The sequence below is a fragment of the Corythoichthys intestinalis genome, chromosome 13 (assembly GCF_030265065.1).
Source record: "Corythoichthys intestinalis isolate RoL2023-P3 chromosome 13, ASM3026506v1, whole genome shotgun sequence".
In the NCBI taxonomy this organism is placed as follows: domain Eukaryota; kingdom Metazoa; phylum Chordata; class Actinopteri; order Syngnathiformes; family Syngnathidae; genus Corythoichthys; species Corythoichthys intestinalis.
Genome location: NC_080407.1, coordinates 9,158,727 through 9,180,503, shown reverse-complemented (window position 1 = coordinate 9,180,503; position 21,777 = coordinate 9,158,727). Strand labels below are relative to the sequence as shown.

The 21,777-nt window shown below is 38.9% G+C and overlaps 1 protein-coding gene and 1 long non-coding RNA gene across 2 annotated transcripts in view; one reads left to right on the top strand and one right to left on the bottom strand.

Moving 5' to 3' along the window:
* LOC130928587 (uncharacterized) overlaps positions 1 to 21,777 on the bottom strand; it is a 31,904-nt gene that overhangs the window by 5,577 nt on the left and 4,550 nt on the right. Inside the window, exons 2-3 of the long non-coding RNA XR_009066719.1 lie at positions 4,903 to 4,929; positions 33 to 123 (exon numbers count right to left, since the gene is read on the bottom strand). This is a non-coding gene — a long non-coding RNA (uncharacterized LOC130928587). The remainder of the gene's footprint in view (positions 1 to 32; positions 124 to 4,902; positions 4,930 to 21,777) is intronic.
* The window catches only part of podxl (podocalyxin-like), a 29,782-nt gene continuing 25,293 nt past the window's right edge, over positions 17,289 to 21,777 (top strand). The window contains exon 1 of the mRNA XM_057855280.1: positions 17,289 to 17,698. Coding sequence (XP_057711263.1) covers positions 17,656 to 17,698 — 43 coding nt within the window. The 5' untranslated portion in view covers positions 17,289 to 17,655. The remainder of the gene's footprint in view (positions 17,699 to 21,777) is intronic.

The window sequence follows — 21,777 nt, the reverse complement described above, 5'->3', positions numbered from 1 at the left end:
ATCATGACAGTCGTATGATAAAAACACCTTACCATAGAGCGGACAAGCTGGTAGACTTCCAGGTTGGTCTTGAGCAGTGGTCTCCAACCTTTCTTGCACCACGGACCGGTGTGATGTGGGTCTCTTTTTCGGGGACCGACAATGCAAGGCAGGAAAATACAGTAAATATAACACAATGGAGCTAAAAACTAACAGGAAAATGTAAGTCACCAGATGCCGAATCCTTTCTTAACAGCGGCCTCTCCTAAATTGAAAAATATCATTGGTAGCAGGCATAAGTTCTCCAGTCATGAAAGGTTTCTTGGCTTTAGCCTTTAGCATTACAGTTTGCTTCTGTTGATGTGTCGGCCCTCTCTAATTGTTTCTGTCATTTGTGCTCTCGCTTTTCTTTTTAAAAAATTCCAAAGGCTTATCCATTATTCCAGGGTGCTTAGTATCTATGTGCCGAAGCAGCTTTGAAGGCTTCATTTGCTAAGTTTTGGCCACATATTATGCAGCGTGGTCCTCTTCTGACTTATCAGGTGGCGTTTTTCCAGTAAAAAGCTGTCCAAAGATGTCTGTTTTCCAGTCATCTACGCTAGCAACTGGGCTTATTATTTACGGGAACAAATCTGATGCAACAAAGAAAAAATAGATGCTAGTTCCAATTGATTTCTATGACGATATTTTATCCAGTTTTAATATTATATCGGCTGACTAATCCGAGTAAAACGACCCGAAGTCCGCCATTGCTGAGGTGTGCCGCCTGCAGCACGCAGCTAACTTTACTGTTTACTCTGACTGACGCTGGGCTGCTACTGAGGTGTGTAAACACCCCAATAATGGCGGCCGCCACTAGAGGGCAATGTCCACATATCTCTACTCGGATTAATCAATAGAGTGAGGCAGGCATATTGGTGCGAGTCACAGGCCAGAATGCAGTCGTTAATAAATTATTTACCCGTATTGGCCCGAATATAAGATGGCCCTGATTATAAGACGACCTCCTCTATTTCAAGACTCAAATTTGAAAAAAGACTTTTTGAACACCAAATTAATTTTGACACAGAAAATAATTACAGTACATCTGAAACATGATTATAACAATATATTTGAGAGAAAAAGCATGTTATTTTGCCTCATTCAAATCTTAATATCTGAGCATTTAAATATGTCAACTAAAGTGCAATCACATTCGTAAATGGCTTCTGGTTAATAAACCAATCTATTGTGATAAAACAACAACATTACAATAACTGCATTAACTATCAAAGAAGTTAACTGTAACTGTAGTCTTGAAACAAAATCTGAATAAGGAAAAACATTGCAATAAAGTAGGGCTGTCAAAATTATCGCGTTAACGGGCGGTAATGAATTTTTAAATTAATCACGTTAAAATATTTGACGCAATTAACGCACATGCCCCGCTCAAACAGATTAAAATGACAGCACAGTGCAATGCTAACTTGTTACTTGTGTTTTTTGGAGTTTTGTCGCCCTCTGCTGGCGCTTGGATGCGACTGATTTTATGGGCTTCAGCACCCATGAGCATTGTGTAATTATTGACATCAACAAAGGCGGGCTATTAGTTTTTTTTTGATTGAAAATTTGACAAATTTTATTCAAACGAAAGTATAATATAAAATTTCTATAACTTGTACTAACATTTATCTTTTAAGAACTACAAGTCTTTCTATCCATGGATCGCTTTAACAGAATGTTAATAATGTTAATGCTATCTTGATGATTTATTGTCATATCAAATACAGTACTTATGTAACGTATGTTGAATGTAAATATCCATCTTGTGTCTTATCTTTCCATTCCAACAATAACTTACAGAAAAATATGGCATATTTTTTAGATGGTTTGAATTGCGATTAATTAATTTTCAAGCTGTAACTAACGCAATTAAAAATTTCAATCGTTTGACAGCCCTACAATAAAGTAATGCAAACTGGTGAATCCACATTTTGGACCCAAAAAGACAAAAAAATCCCCCCAAATTTTTTTCAAAATTTGTAATGTTGGTGTCCCTTTGACAACCAAACATGCTCGACCAATAGTTTTATGTTTGTCTATTCAACACAAACAGCGGGTATGGTCATAGGCGTTTTTGGCCTTTACACATGGTCAAAACAGGTGATATAAAGTGCAAAATAGTGAGAAAAAATATATATATATCATCTAACACAAAAAGGGTTTGGAGGATATCTCTTTGTGAAGTTAGGTATTATAACCATCACCTTATCTAAAGTATACGTACATGCAATCAAGCTTCTTGAACACACATCTATATAAAAATTGAAAAGATTATAGTGAACAAAAAATACATATAACATTGAAAAAAATATTTTCAAAAATATTGCCAAGTACTTCAGTTCAATTCAATTTTTTTCTGGCATGCGACCCAATAATTTTTTTTTTTTGCGCACTCAATAAAGCTTCTGCTTGAACAGGTCACAGAGCTTGAACGTCACACAGCCTATTCTTTCGCCGTTTCCGCGCTGCTGTCACTTCTACTCGCCGAGACGTCGACTCATCCCAGGAAAACAACGACAAATACGGGTCATCTTCATCCTTGAGTTAATGAAATAACGCATTAGCTTGCGCTAAATTTAGTTTTAGATTCATTCTGCGCGTTTCAAAGTCGCTCGCTCAAACCAACAGGTGTTGCGCACAACACCGGCCGTTGCTTGTTTCGCATGCCTCCTTTTCCTTAGTTGGCGCCTCGCTCGGAAATTTATTAAAAATGTTCACATTTAGTACGTCCTTCTTGACATCACAACGGCTCTTGGGATATGTAGACTTTTGTGCTGCTTTCGGTTTTGAAAAAGGACAAGAAATGATGGAAATATGGAGATAGATACATGGTACATGCAGCGTTTTAATGCATATTTATGAGTGCAATAAAACTATAAAACTCAAATGACATTATCTCCCGTTTTTCTTGGTCGATTGATTTCAAATAAAAACTGGTGTGGACATCAACTTCCGCACTTTCAAATGAGACCAACCACCGGCACGTGGGTGACGTAATTACAGCGTGACGAAGCTTCAAAGACGACATGCGTAAACGCGGCGCTGCCGACACGTTCGGTGTTAAAGGGTTAAACTTGATAGTAGCTGAGATCTGTCATGACAGAACATCGCTTCAATGATATCTGGCGCCATCTAACGTCGCGAATGGGTATAATGTCTAGTCCGCGAATATACAGTGGGGCAAATAAGTATTTAGTCAACCACTAATTGTGCAAGTTCTCCCACTTGAAAATATTAGAGAGGCCTGGAATTGTCAACATGGGTTAACCTCAACCATGAGGGACAGAATGTCCCAAAAAAAAAAAAAAACAGAAAATCACATGGTTTGATTTTTAAAGAACCTATTTGCAAATCATGGTGGAAAATAAGTATTTGGTCAATACCAAAAGTTCATCTCAATACTTTGTTTTGTACCCTTTGTTGGCAATAACGGAGGCCAAATATTTTCTGTAACTCTTCACAAGCTATTCACAAAGTGTTGCTGGTATTTTGGCCAATTCCTCCATGCAGATCTCCTCTAGAGCAGTGATGAGAACACGGACTTTCAACTCCCTCCACAGAATTTCTATGGGGTTGAGATCTGGAGACTGTCTAGGCCACTCCAGGACCTTGAAATGCTTCTTACGAAGCCACTCCTTTGTTGCCCTGGCTGTGTGTTTGGGATCATTGTCATGCTGAAAGACCCAGCCACGTCTCATCTTCAATGCCCTTGCTGATGGAAGGAGATTTTCACTCAAAATCTCTCGATACATGGCCCAGTCATTCTTTCCTTTACACAGATCAGTCGTCCTGGTCCCTATAAAAAAAGCAGCCCCAAAGCATGATGTTTCCACCCCCATGCTTCACAGTGGGTATGGTGTTCTTCGGATACAATTCAGTATTCTTCCTCCTCCAAACACGAGAACCTGTGTTTCTCCCAAAAAGTTCTATTTTGGTTTCATCTGACCATAACACATTCTCCCAGTCCTCTTCCTGATCATCCAAATGCTCTCTAGCGAACCGCAGACGGGCCTGGATGTGTACTTTCTTCAGCAGAGGGACACGTCTGGCAGTACAGGATTTGAGTCCCTGGCGGCGCATTGTGTTACTGGTAATAGCCTTTGTTACTGTGGTCCCAGCTCTCTGTAGGTCCCCACGTTTGCTCACTGTTCTTGTTATCATTTGGAAGCCCCCGGGTGAAATCTTGCATGGAGCCCCAGATCGAGGGAGATTATCAGTGGTCTTGTATGTCTTCCATTTTCTAATAATTGCTCCCACAGTTGATTTCTTTACACCAAGCGTTTTACCTATTGCAGATTCCGTCTTCCCAGCCTGGTACAGGTCTACAATTTTGTCTCTGGTGTCCTTCGACAGCTCTTTGGTCTTGGCCATAGTGGAGTTTAGAGTGTGACTGACTGAGGTTGTGGACAGGTGTCCACAACCTCTATAGAGGTAACGAGCGGAGCCTCGTTAGAAGAAGTTACACCGCTTTGACAGCCAGAAATCTTGCTTGTTTGTAGGTGACCAAATACTTATTTTTCACTCTAATTTGGAAATTCTTTAAAAATCAAACAATGTGATTTTCTGTTTTTTTTCCCACATTCTGTCTGTCATGGTTGAGGTTTACCCATGTTGACAATTACAGGCCTCTCTAATCTTTTCAAGAAGAAGAACTTGCACAATCTGTGGTTAACTAAATACTTATTTGCTCCACTGTAAGACGACCCCCTCTTTTTCAGTCTTATTTCAATGCAAAAAACACCGTCTTATATTCGGGCCAATATGCTATTATTCCTGTGCGGCCCGGTAGCATATGCGCCACGGACCAGTTCCGGTCCCCGGCCCGCTGGTTGGGGACCACTGGTCTTGAGTACCAAAAAAACATGGTAAATAACTTTTTACCTCAGCATGATACTCTGGTCTTTCCACCTGTAAAAAAAAAAAAAATCAGAATTCAACTTGAGGATTTGACATTTAAAGTGAAAAACACTTCCACCTTGTGTACATATTGGAAGTTGCAGCCACCTATTTTTGTGACGCAGAGGGTTTTTACGGAGCCACAAAAGGGACATCCAAGATACTTATACTTAAACTCAACTGAATATTGTATTATCATTTTTAGCACGCCAAAATTGATGTTGTCCGATGCGCGCCTGCAGTTTTGTGGCCTAAAAATTTCTTGCGCTGGTGCGCACCAGATAGTTTAAATTTATTTTATTTCTGTTGAGATCCATTTAGGATCTTCGTAGGTTTCATTAAAGGTTTAGGGCCTACCATACACTTCAAAACTCTATTGACCTGACACTTTGTCATTCTTTGCGTCACGCCTTACCTTAGGGGGCTGAGCGCCATTAAGTAATAGTCATTTGAAGACAGCACACGCTCATGTCCGAGCCGGATTTAAGCTTGGATTTTTGAAGAATTACGAAAGCTGTACCGCATACAAATAGGAAGGATTGTCTCAGGAGTGATTTGTTCGAGGATTCAAGGTAATTATATTTTTTAAACGTGAAAAAAAATCAATGGGAGAAATCAGCCGCTACCGCATTGGCGTCATAGTTTGTCATATTTACGTAAAATAAACGCTTACTGCACGGTTACTTTGCTTTTAACCAGGAATCAAGATTGTTTTACATCCATATTTATGAAGAATTCGGGGATTTAAGCATTTACACACAAGAATTTTCACCAGAAAAGCTCTGTTTACATCAGGCGGCCGCTAGCCTCATTCGCTAACAGAGTAGCATTGTACTTCGACATATTTACGAAAAATAAATGCTAACTGCATGGTTTCTTTGCTTTTAACCAAGAATCGAGACTGTTTTACGTCCATATTTATGAAGAATTAGAGGATTTAAACATTTATTCACAAGAATTTTCACCAGAAAAGCGCCGTTTACATCAGGCGGCCGCTAGCCTCGTTCACTACAATTATATAGCTAACTATACAACTGTATAATGACAATAAAGGGTTATTCTATTTTATAATAAGTTGTAATTGCATATAGAATTTATTTATAATCTATTTATAAATTATTTATAATTGATTCTGCATGTTTTGCCTCAAGTATTAAGTTTATGATGTGAAAATTGAGTGATTTATTAGCTGTTGAAAAAAATGTAAGTTGCTATTTTGGGCAAAAACGTATATGATATGTTAAACACTGCTATTGATCCTGAAAATATAGGTGATTATCTCTGCATTTTTGTGTATCTAGTGTAAAGTCTGAGAATTTTATTGCCATTTTAAGTGTTCTTATATAAAAAATAATTGGGATTTTAGAAGGGAACGACTGAATGTTTTAATGCCGTTGCTAATGGAGACTCATATATGGCTAAGGTAGGTGCCTGTTTTGGTTTTAGGTCGGTAGCAGCAAAAGTAGGCACCCTACGGATCGGCCCTGCACCCTGTCAATATATTTTTAAGTCTATGGGCCTACTAAGCTCAACTAAAACCTACATTCTAAGATTCAACCTTTAAATTCAAATTCTATTGACAGTTATTTTCCCATTGAATCCTCATCCTTTTTTTCCCTTTGCTATAATATTCAATCAGTTATTTTGAATATTGATTTGTCAACAAAATTTAACATGACATTAACAAGTAAACGCAAAGAACTTCATTCCTCTTGATGCCCTCCCCTCGTAAGTACTTGAAGTCACTTAAATATTTGTCCAAATTCCTTTTTGTGCTCCCTCCTCATTGCCCTTAGGCTGCAAGCACACTTCCTCCAATAGAACCACAGGAACCGCCCTTGGACTTTTTCCTCGGGAAGCCTCTGTTTGCCGCTTCCTGAGCCGCACCCGCGTGCGGTATACGCCACCCACTCCGGTGTCTCCTCGCACGGCCATTGCCAGAACGTCTCACATAAACCCTTTTTAAAACTCGTTCGTTGACAATGATGAGCAATCACAGGAGTAAAAATAGATAGGAAGTGAATAGCCATCAATGGCAGCTGATGAGTTCATATACAACCCCTAGCAAAAAGTATGGAATCACCAGTCTCGGACGAGCACTCACGAAGACATTTTATTATGTAGAACAAACTCTGATAAAAAGCTTGAAAAAATAATGAATGACTTCAAAAGTGCAACTATTTAGCATTCAGAAACACTAAAAGAAATGAATAGAAAACATTGTAGTGGTCAGTAAATGTTAATTTTATAGAGCAAGTGCAGTGGAATAAATATAGAATCACTCCATTTTGAGGAAAAATATATGGAATCATGAGAAACAAAGAAATAACAATCAAAACACATCTCTAATATTTAGTTGCACCACCTCTGGCTTTTATGAGAGCTTGCAGTCTCTGAGGCGTGGACTTGATGAGCATTCTTCATCAATTTGGTGCCACCTCTCTTTGCTTGCAGTGGCAAGATCATTCTTGGAGCCATATGCGGATCTACTATTCAGGCGAAGTAGGCGATCGCCTTAGGCCCCCAATCAGTAGGGGGCCCCCAACCAGCTCCCCTTACCCCAACGAGCAAGGGCTCGGGCCACCGGAGCCAGCAGCACCCCCAACTATTCGTCATGTATAATAATATAGAAATAACCATTATTTTTTTCAAGCTTTTTATCTGAGTTTGTTGTACATATATTTTTTAATAAGCACAAAATGCAGTGAAGCACTGACTGATGATAATAGCTCACAAATTTAACAATTGTTTTTGGTGACGTCAAATGTTGGGGCAGTCATCTTCTGCTACGCGGTATATGTAAAAGTAGTTTTCGTATGCTTTTAAACCGTAATTCATAAACAACCTCCAATCCATTTTGACTGGGGAAGTGGGAGGGATCATTCGTAATGAGTTAAAATTAGGGCTGTCAAAATTATCGTGTTAATGGGCGGTAATTAATTTTTAAAATTAATCACGTTGAAATAAGGGGTGTCAAACGATTAAAATTTTTAATCGAGTTAATTACAGCTTAAAAATTAATTAATCGTAATTAATCGCAATTCAAACCATCTATAAAATATGCCATATTTTTCTGTAAATTATTGTTGGAATGGAAAGATAAGACACAAGATGGATATATCCATTCAACATACGGTACATAAGTACTGTATTTCTTTATTATAACAATAAATCAACAAGATGGCATTACCATTATTAACATTCTGTTAAAGCGATCCATGGATTGAAAGACTTGTAGTTCTTAAAAGATAAATGTTAGTACAAGTTATAGAAATTTTATATTAAAACCCCTCTTCATGTTTTCGTTTTAATAACATTTGTAAAATTTTCAATCAAAAAATAAACTAGTAGCCCGCCATTGTTGATGTCAATAATTACTTACACAATGCTCATGGGTGCTGAAGACTATAAAATCAGTCGCGCCCAAGCGCCAGCAGAGGGCGCCAAAACTCAGAAAAACACTAGTACACATTTCACTGTGCTGTCATTTTAATCTGTTTGAGCGGGGCAGTTGTGCGTTAATTGCGTCAAATATTTTAACGTGATTAATTTAAAAAATTAATTACCACCCGTTAACGTGATAATTTTGACAGCCCTAGTTAAAATATTTGACGCAATTAACGCACATGCCCCGCTCAAACAGATTAAAATGACAGTACAGTGTAATGTCCGCTTGTTATTTGTTTTTTGGTGTTTGGTGCCCTCTGCTGGCGCTTCGGTCCAACTGATTTTATGGGTTAGTACCATGAGTGAGCATGGTGTAATTATTGACATCAACAATGGCGAGCGACTAGTTTATTTTTTGACTGAAAATTTTACAAATTTTAATAAAACGAAAACATTAAGAGGGGTTTTAATATAAAATTTCTATACCTTGTACAAACATTTATCTTTTAAGAACTACAAATCTTTCTATCCATGGATCACTTTAAGAGAATGTTAATAATGTTAATGCTATCTTGTTGATTTATTGTTATAATAAACAAATACAGTACTTATGTACCGTATGTTGAATGTATATATCTGTCTTGTGTCTTATCGTACCATTCCACCAATAATTTACAGAAAAATATGGCATATTTTAGAGATGGTTTTAATTGTGATGTAATTAACTCGATTAAAAATTTTAATCGTTTGACAGCCCTAGTCAAAATGCATATTCTTGAAAACTAGGGTTGTTCCGATCATGTTTTTTTGCTCCCGATCCGATCCCGATCGTTTTAGTTTGAGTATCTGCCGATCCCGATATTTCCCGATCCAATTGCTTTTTTTTTTCCAATTCTAATCATTCCCGATAATTTTTCCTGATCATATACATTTTGGCAATGCTTTAAGAAAAACATGAATAAAACTCTGACGAATATATACATCGAACATACAGTACATAAGTACTGTATTTGTTTATTATGACAATAAATCTTCAAGATGGCATTTACATTATTAACATTCTTTCTGTGAGAGGGATCCACGGATAGAAAGACTTGTGACTTTGTATATTGTGACTCAATATTGCCATCTAGTGTATTTGTTGAGCTTTCAGTAAATGATACTGTAGCCATGCCCAAAAGCATGATGGGAAGCGCAACCATGAATGTGCGTAGTGCTACCAATTGATATATCTTCTCTGCGTTGGGAAATAACATAGGGTGTTAAGAAAAAGATCAGTTTAGAGCTGAAACGAATACTCGAGCAACTCGAGTAACTCGAGTTTAAAAACTGATCCGGTAATTTTATTCACCTCGAGTAATCGTTTATTTTGACAGCTCTACGCATCACGTTTCGCTCCGACTACTTTTAATACGGGACAACGCGCTGACGTCACGTGCGTAGAGGAAGAAGCAATAAAAAAATATAAAAAAAATTTCCGCAGCCGACAGCCGCTCCAAACTACGCTGACGTTGCTAAAAACTAGCCCGCATGATGTTAAGTTGGTAGCTAGCAGGTAGCATCTGATGAGTCTCATAGAGATCACATGTATGTTGAACTAGATGCGAAATGACAGACTCGGCCGCGTCTGGGCAGCATTAATAAACAGCCGCCATCTTAAAGCAGTAGAGCGCTAAGCGCTAATAAAGAGCGCTAATAAATAAGATTAAAGTTACTGTCTGAGTCACTAGGTCACGTAACGTTAGCCCTGCGGAGGGCTAGGTTTCTATTAATTATGACCACTTTCGATGCATGGCTAATGTGTCTTACATACATGCTTTAACATAACATAGCTTTGTGGAGTGATGAGGGTGTAAAATAAAAACTCAATAATGCTAACTATCAATTTTAGCTTAGTAGTCATTGCTGGATAAAACACCAAGTAGCACTGGTCCCTAATGTGCTCCAATACAGCCTGTATCATACATTTATTTTGAACACTGCAAAAACTCAAAATCCTATCAGAACTTACAGTTTAGAGTAGCGTAAAACTTAACTAGAACTTAAAAATGGCTTGACACAAATAGAAATTCAATCGAAACACGTGGGAAAAACACCTACCAGTAACTTTTAAGTAATGTGTGTTATCAAGCGTAATGGCATTTTTAGGTATATATATACAGTGGGGAGAACAAGTATTTGATACACTGCCTATGGGTTTTCCCATTGGCAGTGTATCAAATACTTGTTCTCCCCACTGTGTGTGTGTGTATATATATATATATATATACATATATATATTTTTTTCTTTAAATAAGATCTAAAGGTTTTTTGAGTGAAAGCAGTGAATTTGTCTTTTTTTTAAAATTCTAGTTACATCTGAGATGCAATTGTTGGCTGTTTTCAACAATATACATCGAAAATAAAGACATTGATTGACTGAAAATGGTTCAAGATTAGATGAAATGTCTTGTTTTCTCATGTATATTTATAATCGCTCTTCACCCTAAGAATATATTTGTTTTATCCGATTACTCGATTAATCGATAGAATTTTCAGTCGATGACTCGATTACTAAAATATTCGATAGCTGCAGCCCTAGATCAGTTACTACCTTGCTTCCCCACATTGCTTCCCATGATATTTCTAATCGTAGGGAGAGGGATTGTAAGGCTTTAGCCAATTAAAAAAAGGCTCCAAAGGCTGCCAAAATTCACTCTACTCATTTTACGCTGCCTTTTATCTCTCTATATAGGTAAAACGGCGTCATTACAGATTGAGCGCGACAATGCGTGAGTGGATCGTGCAGCGCATGCATTAATTTCGTTAAATATTTTAACGTGATACATTTTTAAATAAATTAATTACCGCCGTTATCGGGATTAATTTGATAACCCTACCTTAAGCCTAAACTAAAGACTCTGGATGAGTTTAACATATTATGTCTGTAACGTTAAATACAATTAGAAAACGACTTAATTAAAAAATAAATAAAAAAATAAAAAAAAAGGCATGGTCGATATTTTTTTGCCGATTCCGATACTTTGAAAATGACGTGATCCTGATCGATCTACTGAAAACAATATGGTATTCATAGGCAAAACAGTCTGTTGTGGATCTTGCCAACAGTTATCTCTGTCACCGTTGTCTCCTATCTGGGGAATGTTATCCTTTCCTCACTTTGACCTGCAACTCTATCTCCTCTTGAAGGAGAAAGCACGACAACCAAAAACAAGGACTGACAGTGAAGCAGAAGAGGCATCTGTTTCAACCCAGAACTCCCTGACACAACCTTTTCGCCCTCTTGTGAACACTCCTTAATGCTCCAGATGCCGCTCCACTTGGTACCAGGCCTCCGATAACAAGGTGAGGAGTGGTCTGCGTCCCATCATGACGTGGCGCATCCTCCCACACCGCACGCCACAGCAAGTGTTAGACAAGCAAACGCTGATTAAATATTTGTAACACCCGCCTTCTGTCAAAAAAATTACCTTGAGTTTAAGCCAAATATTTCAAAGAGGAAAGGAAACACATCTAGAGACTGGGAAAATACTATTTTGCATCTGAAAGCAAGAGTAAAGATTGGTTTGACTGACGAGATGACAAACAGAGGAAGGGAGCCAAGGAAGGATGCGCTACATCATTTCCTGAGAAAGTGAGCCTTGTTTCTCTTTTTAGTCATGACTCAGACCCATTTTTTCACAGCCAAATCCTGCTCCCCTGTCAATCAACTTACAACTACAAATTGATGAAGAAAATTCGTCCTTTCCGCTTTGGATAGGAGTGGCGAGCGTTCCTTAATCACCAGGGATTTGTACGCACAAACTAGTGGCATCGTGCCCTGCCCTCTCACGTCTGAATTCCTCACTCGTGAGCTCAGCCGCTCCGTCCCGTCCAACTTTTTTGTCATTGCGGGCCAGCGAATCTCGGGGAAAAAGCACGCTGGAACCCCTGCGCCACAACTCATTCACCTACTACAATGTCACAGGCATGTTAGGAATGCGGCGCACAAATTCACTCTTTTGAGCACCTTGTGGTACATCTTCAGAACCTCCTCCATATCTACAACCCCCCCAATCCCCTAAGGTCTGGTGCTCCTCAGCGGCTCTATCGCAAAGTTGCGAAACGGTACCAATCACAGGGCGGTAGCCTCCTAATCCGGCTCATATTTTAATTCTGCCTTCTTGTTTTACTTAGTAGTTCATTTACTGCGCTTAGACATCTTAGACATCTTCATTACATGTACAGTGGGGCAAATAAGTGTTTAGTCAACCACCAATTGTACAAGTTCTCCTACTTGAAAAGATTAGAGAGGCCTGTAATTGTCAACATGGGTAAACCTCAACCATGACAGACAGAATGTGGAAAAAAAACAGAAAATCACATTGTTTGATTTTTAAAGAATTTATTTCCAAATTAGAGTGGATAATAAGTATTTGGTCACCTACAAACAAGCAAGATTTCGGCTGTCAAAGAGGTCTAACTTCTTCTAACGAGGCGCCACTCGTTACCTGTATTAATGGCACCTGTTTTAACTCATTATCGGTATACAAGACACCTGTCCAGTCACACTCCAAACTCCACTATGGCCAAGACCAAAGAGCTGTTGAAGGACACCAGAGACAAAATTGTAGACCTGCACCAGGCTGGGAAGACTGAATCTGCAATAGGTAAAACGCTTGGTGTAAAGAAATCAAATGTAGGAGCAATTATTAGAAAACGGAAGGCATACAAGACCACTGATAATCTCCCTCGATCTGGGGCTCCATGCAAGATCTCACCCCGTGGCGTCAAAATGATAAGAACGGTGAGCAAAAATCCCAGAACCACACGGGGCGACCTAGTGAATGACCTACAGAAAGCTGGGACCACAGTAACAAAGGCTACTATCATGCCCCTTTCCCACTGAAACTAGTGGGTCAACACGCGTTTTTTCCAAGCCGATGCAACCAACTAGCAATTGGCATTTGGCACGTTTCCCATTGACAAAAAAAAAGCCGTGTCTTTTTTCTTTTTTTCCACCCGTCTAACACCCCACCACTCCTCGCCGTGCGTAAGGTTACGTGACGTCACCACGCTAAGATCAACGTCGACAAGTGCGACCGAATTCATTCGGTTCAAGGAAGTAAACAATGCAGAGCATTATGGAAGCCTCCTTTCCGTTTGTGTTCTGTTTTCATGCTTTTTATTCCCCTCAAAATGGTCAAAATGCGGCAAAGGATCAACACTCTGCTTGTGCTGAGGCAACGTGAGTTCTTCTTCTTCTACTAGCTTTGTTGTTAGCATCGACGTAACTACGGTTGTGGGGCGTGTTTAATGGGAGGTGACTGGCATGTTGTTATGACGTATCACGTAAGAGGTGACTGCTGACTGTTGACCCGGGGTTTTGCTTTCATACTGCATGACGATCAGAGCCGAGCTGATTTTAACGCGGGTCGCTTGGCGGGTTGATAGACACGGGTCGAGGTGGGTCGAGGCACCTTGCCCACTGCCACCAAAAGCCGATTGTTAGTGGGTTGACACAGGTTTTTTGGCCAGTGGGAAAGGGGTATCAGTAACACAATGCGCCGCCAGGGACTCAAATCCTGCACTGCCAGACGTGTCCCCCTGCTGAAGAAAGTACACGTCCAGGCCCATCTGCGGTTCGCTACAGAGCATTTGGATGATCCAGAAGAGGACTGGGAGAATGTGTTATGGTCAGATGAAACCAAAATAGAACTTTTTGGATGTTTGTTTGGAGGAGAAAGAATACTGAATTGCATCCGAAGAACACCATACCCACTGTGAAGCATGGGGTTGGAAAAATCATGCTTTGGGGCTGTTTTTCTGCAAAGGGACAAGGACGACTGATCTGTGTAAAGGAAAGAATGAATGGGGCCATGTATCGAAAGATTTTGAGTGAAAATCTCCTTCCATCAGCATGGGCATTGAAGATGAGACGTGGCTGGGTCTTTCAGCATGACAATGATCCCAAACACACAGCCAAGGCAACAAAGGAGTGGCTTCGTGAGAAGCATTTCACGGTCCTGGCGTGGCCTAGCCAGTGTTTTTCAACCGGTGTGCCGTGGCACACTAGTGTGCCGTGAAAGATCGTCAGGTGTGCAGCGAGAAATTATCTTATGTCGCATTTATGTATATGTATTGTAATGTCCGTAACTATGCAGGCCCTTGACGTAGCAGGAAGTCATCACCGACTCCTCTCCTTTCTATTTCTCCATTCGGGGCTATTACAATATTTTTTTTACGTCGTCGGGCGGAGCTGCAGTAGGAAGAGGATAGTGAGCCTACACCGGGAGTAGGTAGAAAGTTCTCGGTTGTGTGCAGGTGAGCGAAGTTTGCTCGTGTCACGTTCAAAAACTGCTTGGATTTCTAGCCATCAACGACCTTGCTGTCCGCGACAATGTGGACCCCAACACGTCTACTGCACATTATTTGGTTAGACTCGTCATGTGTCGATATACTCGAAAGTGTTGTTTCTATTTTATCCATATGTGACAACTGTCAATCCTCCCCCTGTGTTATATTACAACTAGGGCTGTCAAAATTATCGCGTTAACGCGCGGTAATTAATTTTTTAAATTAATCACGTTAAAATATTTGACGCAATTAACGCACATGTCCCGCTCAGACAGTATTCTGCCTTTTGGTAAGTTTTACAGCAAGGCTTTTTGTGCTGTCTAACAGCGAACTCTTGTGGTCGCTTTGCGACATGGTTTATTGTTTTCTTGCCAGTTCAATATGGCTGCACGACGTCTCTGTTGTGCTTATATGATCCTTGGACAAGATTTGTCCGTAAGTATGGTTGTTGTAAAGAATGTACATATTATATTAATAAGCAAAATGTTTTTTTAAAAAAATTTTTATGAGACGCTTTTTTTTTTTATGAGACGCTTTTTGTTTATGTTTAGTTAACCTGTATAGCATGCTAAGCTAACGTTGCTAATGCAATGCTTGTGTACTTTTTTTTTTTGTAGTTTTAGGACGGTCTAAAGAGGACAATGGCTTGAGGCCGTTTTATTAAAAAATCAGATGAAAAAGGAAGAAGTCTGATTATTAAGGCGTCATTCACTAGCTGTCTACCTTTGGAAAAAGTAGACGCTTCGGGGTGAGGACAGCATAGACAGATTTAAATGACAGTAGAGTGAAATGCCCACTACAGTCCTTATGTACCGTATGTTGAATGTATATATCCGTCTCGTGTCTTATCTTTCCATTCCAACAATTTATTTTACAGAATATATATATAATTTACAGAAAAATATGGCATATTTTATAGATGGTTTGAATTGCGATTAATTGCGATTAATTAATTTTTAAGCTGTAATTAACTCGATTAAAATTTTTAATCGTTTGACCGCCCTAATTACATCACATTGTTGAGAAGAGGCTAATGGTTAAAAATCCGAGCAGTTCTTGAACGCGACACGAGCAGCAGAGCGCTATGGTGCCAAGCAAGTTTAAACGTCATCTCCAAACGAAACGCCCGTCGCTTCAAAACAAGCCGATGGACTATTTTGTTCGCCTTTGTGAAAACAGAGGAACAGGCAACTTTTTTTTTTTGTAATATAAAACTAAAAAAAAAAGGAAAATGAGAACGCCCTCAAAGCTAGTTACCTTGTTGCTAAATCCAAAAAGTCCGACACCATGACAGAGACATTAATACTACCTGCCTACAAAGCCATTGTCTGCGAGATGCTCGGCCCTGATGTGGTTAAAGACATTGCTAAAGTCCCCCTGTCTGATAATTCTGAGCTTTTTCAAGCCTGACTGCTATAAAAAAAACAAAATAAAAACAAAGACTGAGAGCTGTTGAAGAATAAGGATATCGACTTTGTGTTCATCTAAACAAGCTCAAGTTTCACACTGTGTAAGTATACATACTGAGAAATTATTTTATAATTGAATATACTGTACAGAAAATATTTTTGGAACATTTTTGGTTTGTGGTGTGCCGCGAGATTTTTTCCAATGTAAAAACGTGCCGTGAGTCAAAAAAGGTTGAAAAACACTGGCCTAGACAGTCTCCAGATCTCAACCCCATAGAAAATCTGCGGAGGGAGTTTAAAGTCCGTGTTGCCCAACGACAGTACCCAAAACATCACTGCTCTAGAGGAAATCTGCATGGAGGAATGGGCCAAAATACCAGCAACAGTGTGTGAAAAGTTATAGAAAACGTTTGGCCTCCGTTATTGCCAACAAAGGGTACATAACAAAGTATTGAGATGAACTTTTGGTATTGATCAAGTACTTATTTTCCACCATGACTTGCAAATAAATTCTTTAAAAATCAAACAATGTGATTTTCTTTTTTTTTTTTTTTTCCACATTCTGTCTCTCATTGTTGAGGTTTACCCATGTTGACAATTACAGGCCTCTCTAATATTTTCAAGTGGAGAACTTGCACAATTAGTGGTTGACTAAATACTTATTTGCCCGACTGTACATCGGCCGATATATCAGTCGACCTTTACTGGATGTAACTCAGAACTTTTCCTCCTATGAATGTGCAGCCCGGGTCTGTTTCATGTTCGTGTTGACGTCTGGGGAGAGAAATGGCTTGGATAAGATCAGGGGTGTGGAAGTCTTCCTGGCCGTTTCCTGCCACTGCATCAGTTATTTCATAATGGGGGTAGGAAAGAAGAAAAAAAGCTTCAAAGATTGACATTTCAACAATATAAGCTGTTGCGTTTGCCTCCATTTTGATGAACTCTGAGGCCTACAACGCGTCAAAATGGCACAAGGGCAGTAAAGTATTTTTTAGGTGGTTTCCGACAATGTATGCTGATGGTACGTTTTTAAGACTACGTGCCGTGTTTGTATCCAAATGTCAAAAGATGACAAGTTGACACAATGCTGACTTTGTTGTGATCAAACGCTCAGCTTCACCCCTCGTCCTTGATGTCGAGCACCATTTTGGGAGCCCGATTGTCTCGCCGTTTCCTTTGTTATTCAAAATGCTGCTCCGGGATTGGCCCGCGCTCTTGATAAGGGAGGCAAGCGTTGTTCGTGGATGGCAATGAGCAGCGTTTTAGTGTTAGAGCGAGGGCCTGGTCCAACGCAGTACCAGCCAGGAGCAGGAGAAAGAGAGAGGGAGGGAGGGAGCGCAGCCAAGGAGACCACAGAAAAACTCACCCTCTGCCCCCAAATCCCCAACTCCGCAAAGAAGGCCGGGGACACAAGCGTGCACAAAAGCATTCTTGGCGTTCACTTTTAAGCAAGAAAACACAAAGGGCCGGCGCGGCGAGATCATTTACTTCAAATTGGACGAGAAAGGCGTGACGGGACAGCGCGGCCGCGGTTTTAGGACACTTGAAAACTCATCCGCTGGATGAATGATAGCTACATCTGGGAGAAGAAGAACACGCAAATAGGATGGGAGCCACTATGAGGATCACGTGTCTGCTGTTTTCACTCAGTGAGTACATTTATGGAGTTATTTTTACTCTTTGTATGGATGCTAAGAAAAAATGGAAGCGTAATGAGGTGAGAAGAGCGAGCGCTGCAACAGGTGTCACATGTGTTATCAAAAGAACAACATTTACTTATACAAGTTTGAGTTCTAACTTTTTTGTAGGCGTTAACTCGCCATCATAACCATGACTTTTTCAATGAAATTTGTTAAGAAAAATCCAAGTAAATTTAAACTGAACTAAATATTTAGGAAATGTGTAAACCTTTTATAAAGAATTGAATTCTAAAATCAATGCTCAATTTAAATAGGCACATTTCAAATGAACAGGATTGGATTGCATTTCATTTCATGCGCATTCATTTTATTTGCCCAAATAAACGTGGCATCACATCATAATGAGAATTAACTTTAATCATTAGAGATGCCGATCGATCGGGTCCGATCACGTCATTTCAAAGTATCGGAATCGGCAAAAAAAATATCGGACATGCCTTTTTTAAATATATATATATATTTTTTTTTAATTAGGGCTGTCAAACGATTAAAAATTTTAATCGAGTTAATTACAGTTTAAAAATTAATTAATCGTAATTAATCGCAATTCAAACCATCTATAAAATATGCCATATTTTTCTGTAAATTATTGTTGAAATGGAAAGATAAGACACAAGATGGATATATACATTCAACATACGGTACATAAGGACTGTATTTGTTTATTATAACAATAAATCAACAAGATGGCATTAACATTATTAACATTCTGTTAAAGTGATCCATGGATAGAAAGACTTGTAGTTCTTAAAAGATAAATGTTAGTACAAGTTATAGAAATTTTATATTAAAACCCCTCTTAATGTTTTCGTTTTAATAAAATTTGTTAAATTTTCAATCAAAAAATAAACTAGTAGCCCGCCATTGTTGATGTCAATAATTACTTACACAATGCTCATGGGCGCTGAAGCCTTTAAGATCAGTCGCACCCAAGCGCCAGCAGAGGGCGGCAAAACTCCATAAACACAACAAGTGAGCGTTTCACTGTACTGTCATTTAAATCTGTCTGAGCGGGTCATCTGCGTTAATTGCGTCAAATATTTTAACGTGATTATTTAAAAAAATTAATTAACGCCCGTTAACGCGATAATTTTGACAGCCCTATTTTTAATTAAATCGTTTTCTAATTGTATTTAATGTTACAGACATAATGTGTTACACTCATCCAGAGTCTTTAGTTTAAGCTTAAGGTAGGGTTATCAAATTTATCGCGTTAACGGCGAGAATTAATATTTTTTACAATTATCACGTTACAATATTTAACGCAATTAACGCATGCGCTGCACGACCCACTCACGCATTGTCGCGTTCAATCTATAATGGCGCCGTTTTACCCATACAGTATATAGAGCTAAAAGGCAGCATAAAATGAGTAGAGTGAATTTTGGCAGCCTTTGGAGCCTTTTTATAATTGGCTAAAGCCTTACAATCCCTCTCCCAACGATGAGAAATATCGTGGGAAGCAATGTGGGGAAGAACAGTCGTGGTTGATTTTTTTCTTAACACCCTATGTTATTTCCCAACGCAGAGAAGATATATCAATTGGTACCACTACGCAGTCATGGTTGCACTTCCCATCATGCATTTGGGCAGAACAGTTAAATGGTTACAGTATCATTTACTGAAAGCTCAACAAATACACTAGATGGTGATATTTAGTCACAATATACAAAGTCACATTTATCCTGTAAGAATTACAGGTCTTTTTATCCGTGGATCCCTCTCACAGAAAGAATGGTAATAATGTAAATGCCATCTTGAGGATTTATTGTCATAATAAACAAATACAGTACCTATGTACTGTATGTTGAATGTATATATTCGTCCGAGTTTTATTCATTTTTTTTTTAATGCATTGCCAAAATGTATATGATTGGGAAAAATTATCGGGAATGATTGGAATTGAATCGGGAGCTAAAAAAAAAGCAATCGGATCGGGAAATATCGTACTTAAACTAAAACGATCGGGATCGGATCAGGAGCATAAAAACATGATCGGAACAACCCTATTAATCGTAGATGCTGGTAAAAACAAATTATTTTTCCCTAACGCTGCCAGTCAGAAAGAAAATGCACAAAAAAGTGTATATTGTGGCTTATACTTTGAAATTTTCCATTGGATAAAATTAGGGCTGCAGCTATCGATTATTTTAGTAGTCGATTAATCGATGAACTAGTTTGTTCGAATAATCGAGTAATCGGATAAGGAACATGAAAAATTAAAATACCTGAGCTGAGTCTCAAACGGTATAATTTTTTTTTTAATGATCTATGTACAACAAAAGAACAACTGGCTAACTTACATAGCAAAGGTCCGCTAGCTTAAATGCTATAAAATGCTAACTTTTTTTAATTTTTTTTTTTTACAATGCTCTTAACAAAAGGTTCAAACACATATTCCCACAAAAAAACGGCTAAATATATCTATAAACGAAATTACGAATGCATTAAAAAACATTAGCGCAAACAAAAACTTAGAAGTTGGATTCAGCCATGTGAAATGAAGCAGACCAGAGGGCATTGTATCCACCCTAATCAATAAAACTAAACTACTAAAATTACTTTCAAAATACACTATTACAACGCCACTTTAATTAAACGAATACTCGAAGCAATAAAATTTAATTTGAATATTTTTTCTGATCGAGTACTCGAGTTAATCGATCAATCGTTGCAGCACTAGATAAAATGTTGCAATGAGGTTAAATGAGGTCAGGAAAATATTTATCAACAATAATGATGGTGAACCTACAACATGTGCCTTTTAACTAAATGCAATACAAAATCTACATTCTAATATGCTATTTGTGCGTCTATTTTGCCCGTTGAACAACTTTAGTCGTATGCCAGCCCATCTTACGCCCTCACGTTGGCACTATGTAATCAGTCTGAAGGTCATTGTAATCATATCTGTAAACACAGTAGAACTAGGCCCCCCCTTCCCCAGTGAAGGGCTTCTCACCACACTCCTCACATTTAGCACACCCACCGCACAATTAGAATTAGCTTGAATAATGGAGCAGACCCATGACCTCCCTCTCCCTTTCTCTCTCTCTCTCTGGCTGCATGTAAAGAGATTTTCTTTAATTAGGCACCTGCCTCAGCGACGACACTACACGAATTCAAATGCGAGCTTTTATTTTTCCGCCCTGGGAAAAGCAACGTGCGACACAGCATAACCCCGCCTGCTTTCCTGATAGAAAACCTCCATTGAAAGCCTGTCAGCGCAACACAAACTCCCCAAAATAGAAAAAAAGCGTGCGAACATGCGCGTCTGTGTATTTGGCATTGTTGTTTTGGCAGCCCTTTTAATTTTCGTCTCAGTCTTTCAGACAATAATACTGATTAGTATAATTTAGTCATTTTTTCACCTGCTGAATGTGCAGGTCCATTTTTCCCCCTTTAAACGCATATTTGATTGGCTAATAACCCACACACACACAGCGCTGACACAGACAACATGTCAACAACATGCTGTCTCCTCCACCCCCTTCGAACAGGATAGATATTAGAAGTATTTTTTCGGCCAGCAGCAGCCACTGTAAGTAATGTAAAAAGATGTCAATGTTGTGGAGGTGGGGAACACACCACAAATTTTTAGGGTTGTTCCGATCATGTTTTTTTGCTGCCGTTCCGATTCCGATCGTTTTAGTTTGAGTATCTGCCGATCCCGATATTTCCCGATCCGATTGCTTTTTTCTTGCTCCCGATTAAATTCCAATCTTTCCCGATAATTTTTCCCGATCATATACATTTTGGCAATGCATTAAGGAAAAATGAATAAGACTCGGACGAATATATACATTCAACATATGTACTGTATTTTTTTATTATGACAATAAATCCTCAAGATGGCATTTACATTATTAACATTCTTTATGTGAGAGGGATCCACAGATAGAAAGACTTGTAATTCTTAAAGGATAAATGTGACTTTGTATATTGTGACTAAATATTGCCATCTAGTGTATTTGTTGAGCTTTCAGTAAATGATACTGTAGCCATGCCCAACTGCATGATGGGAAGTG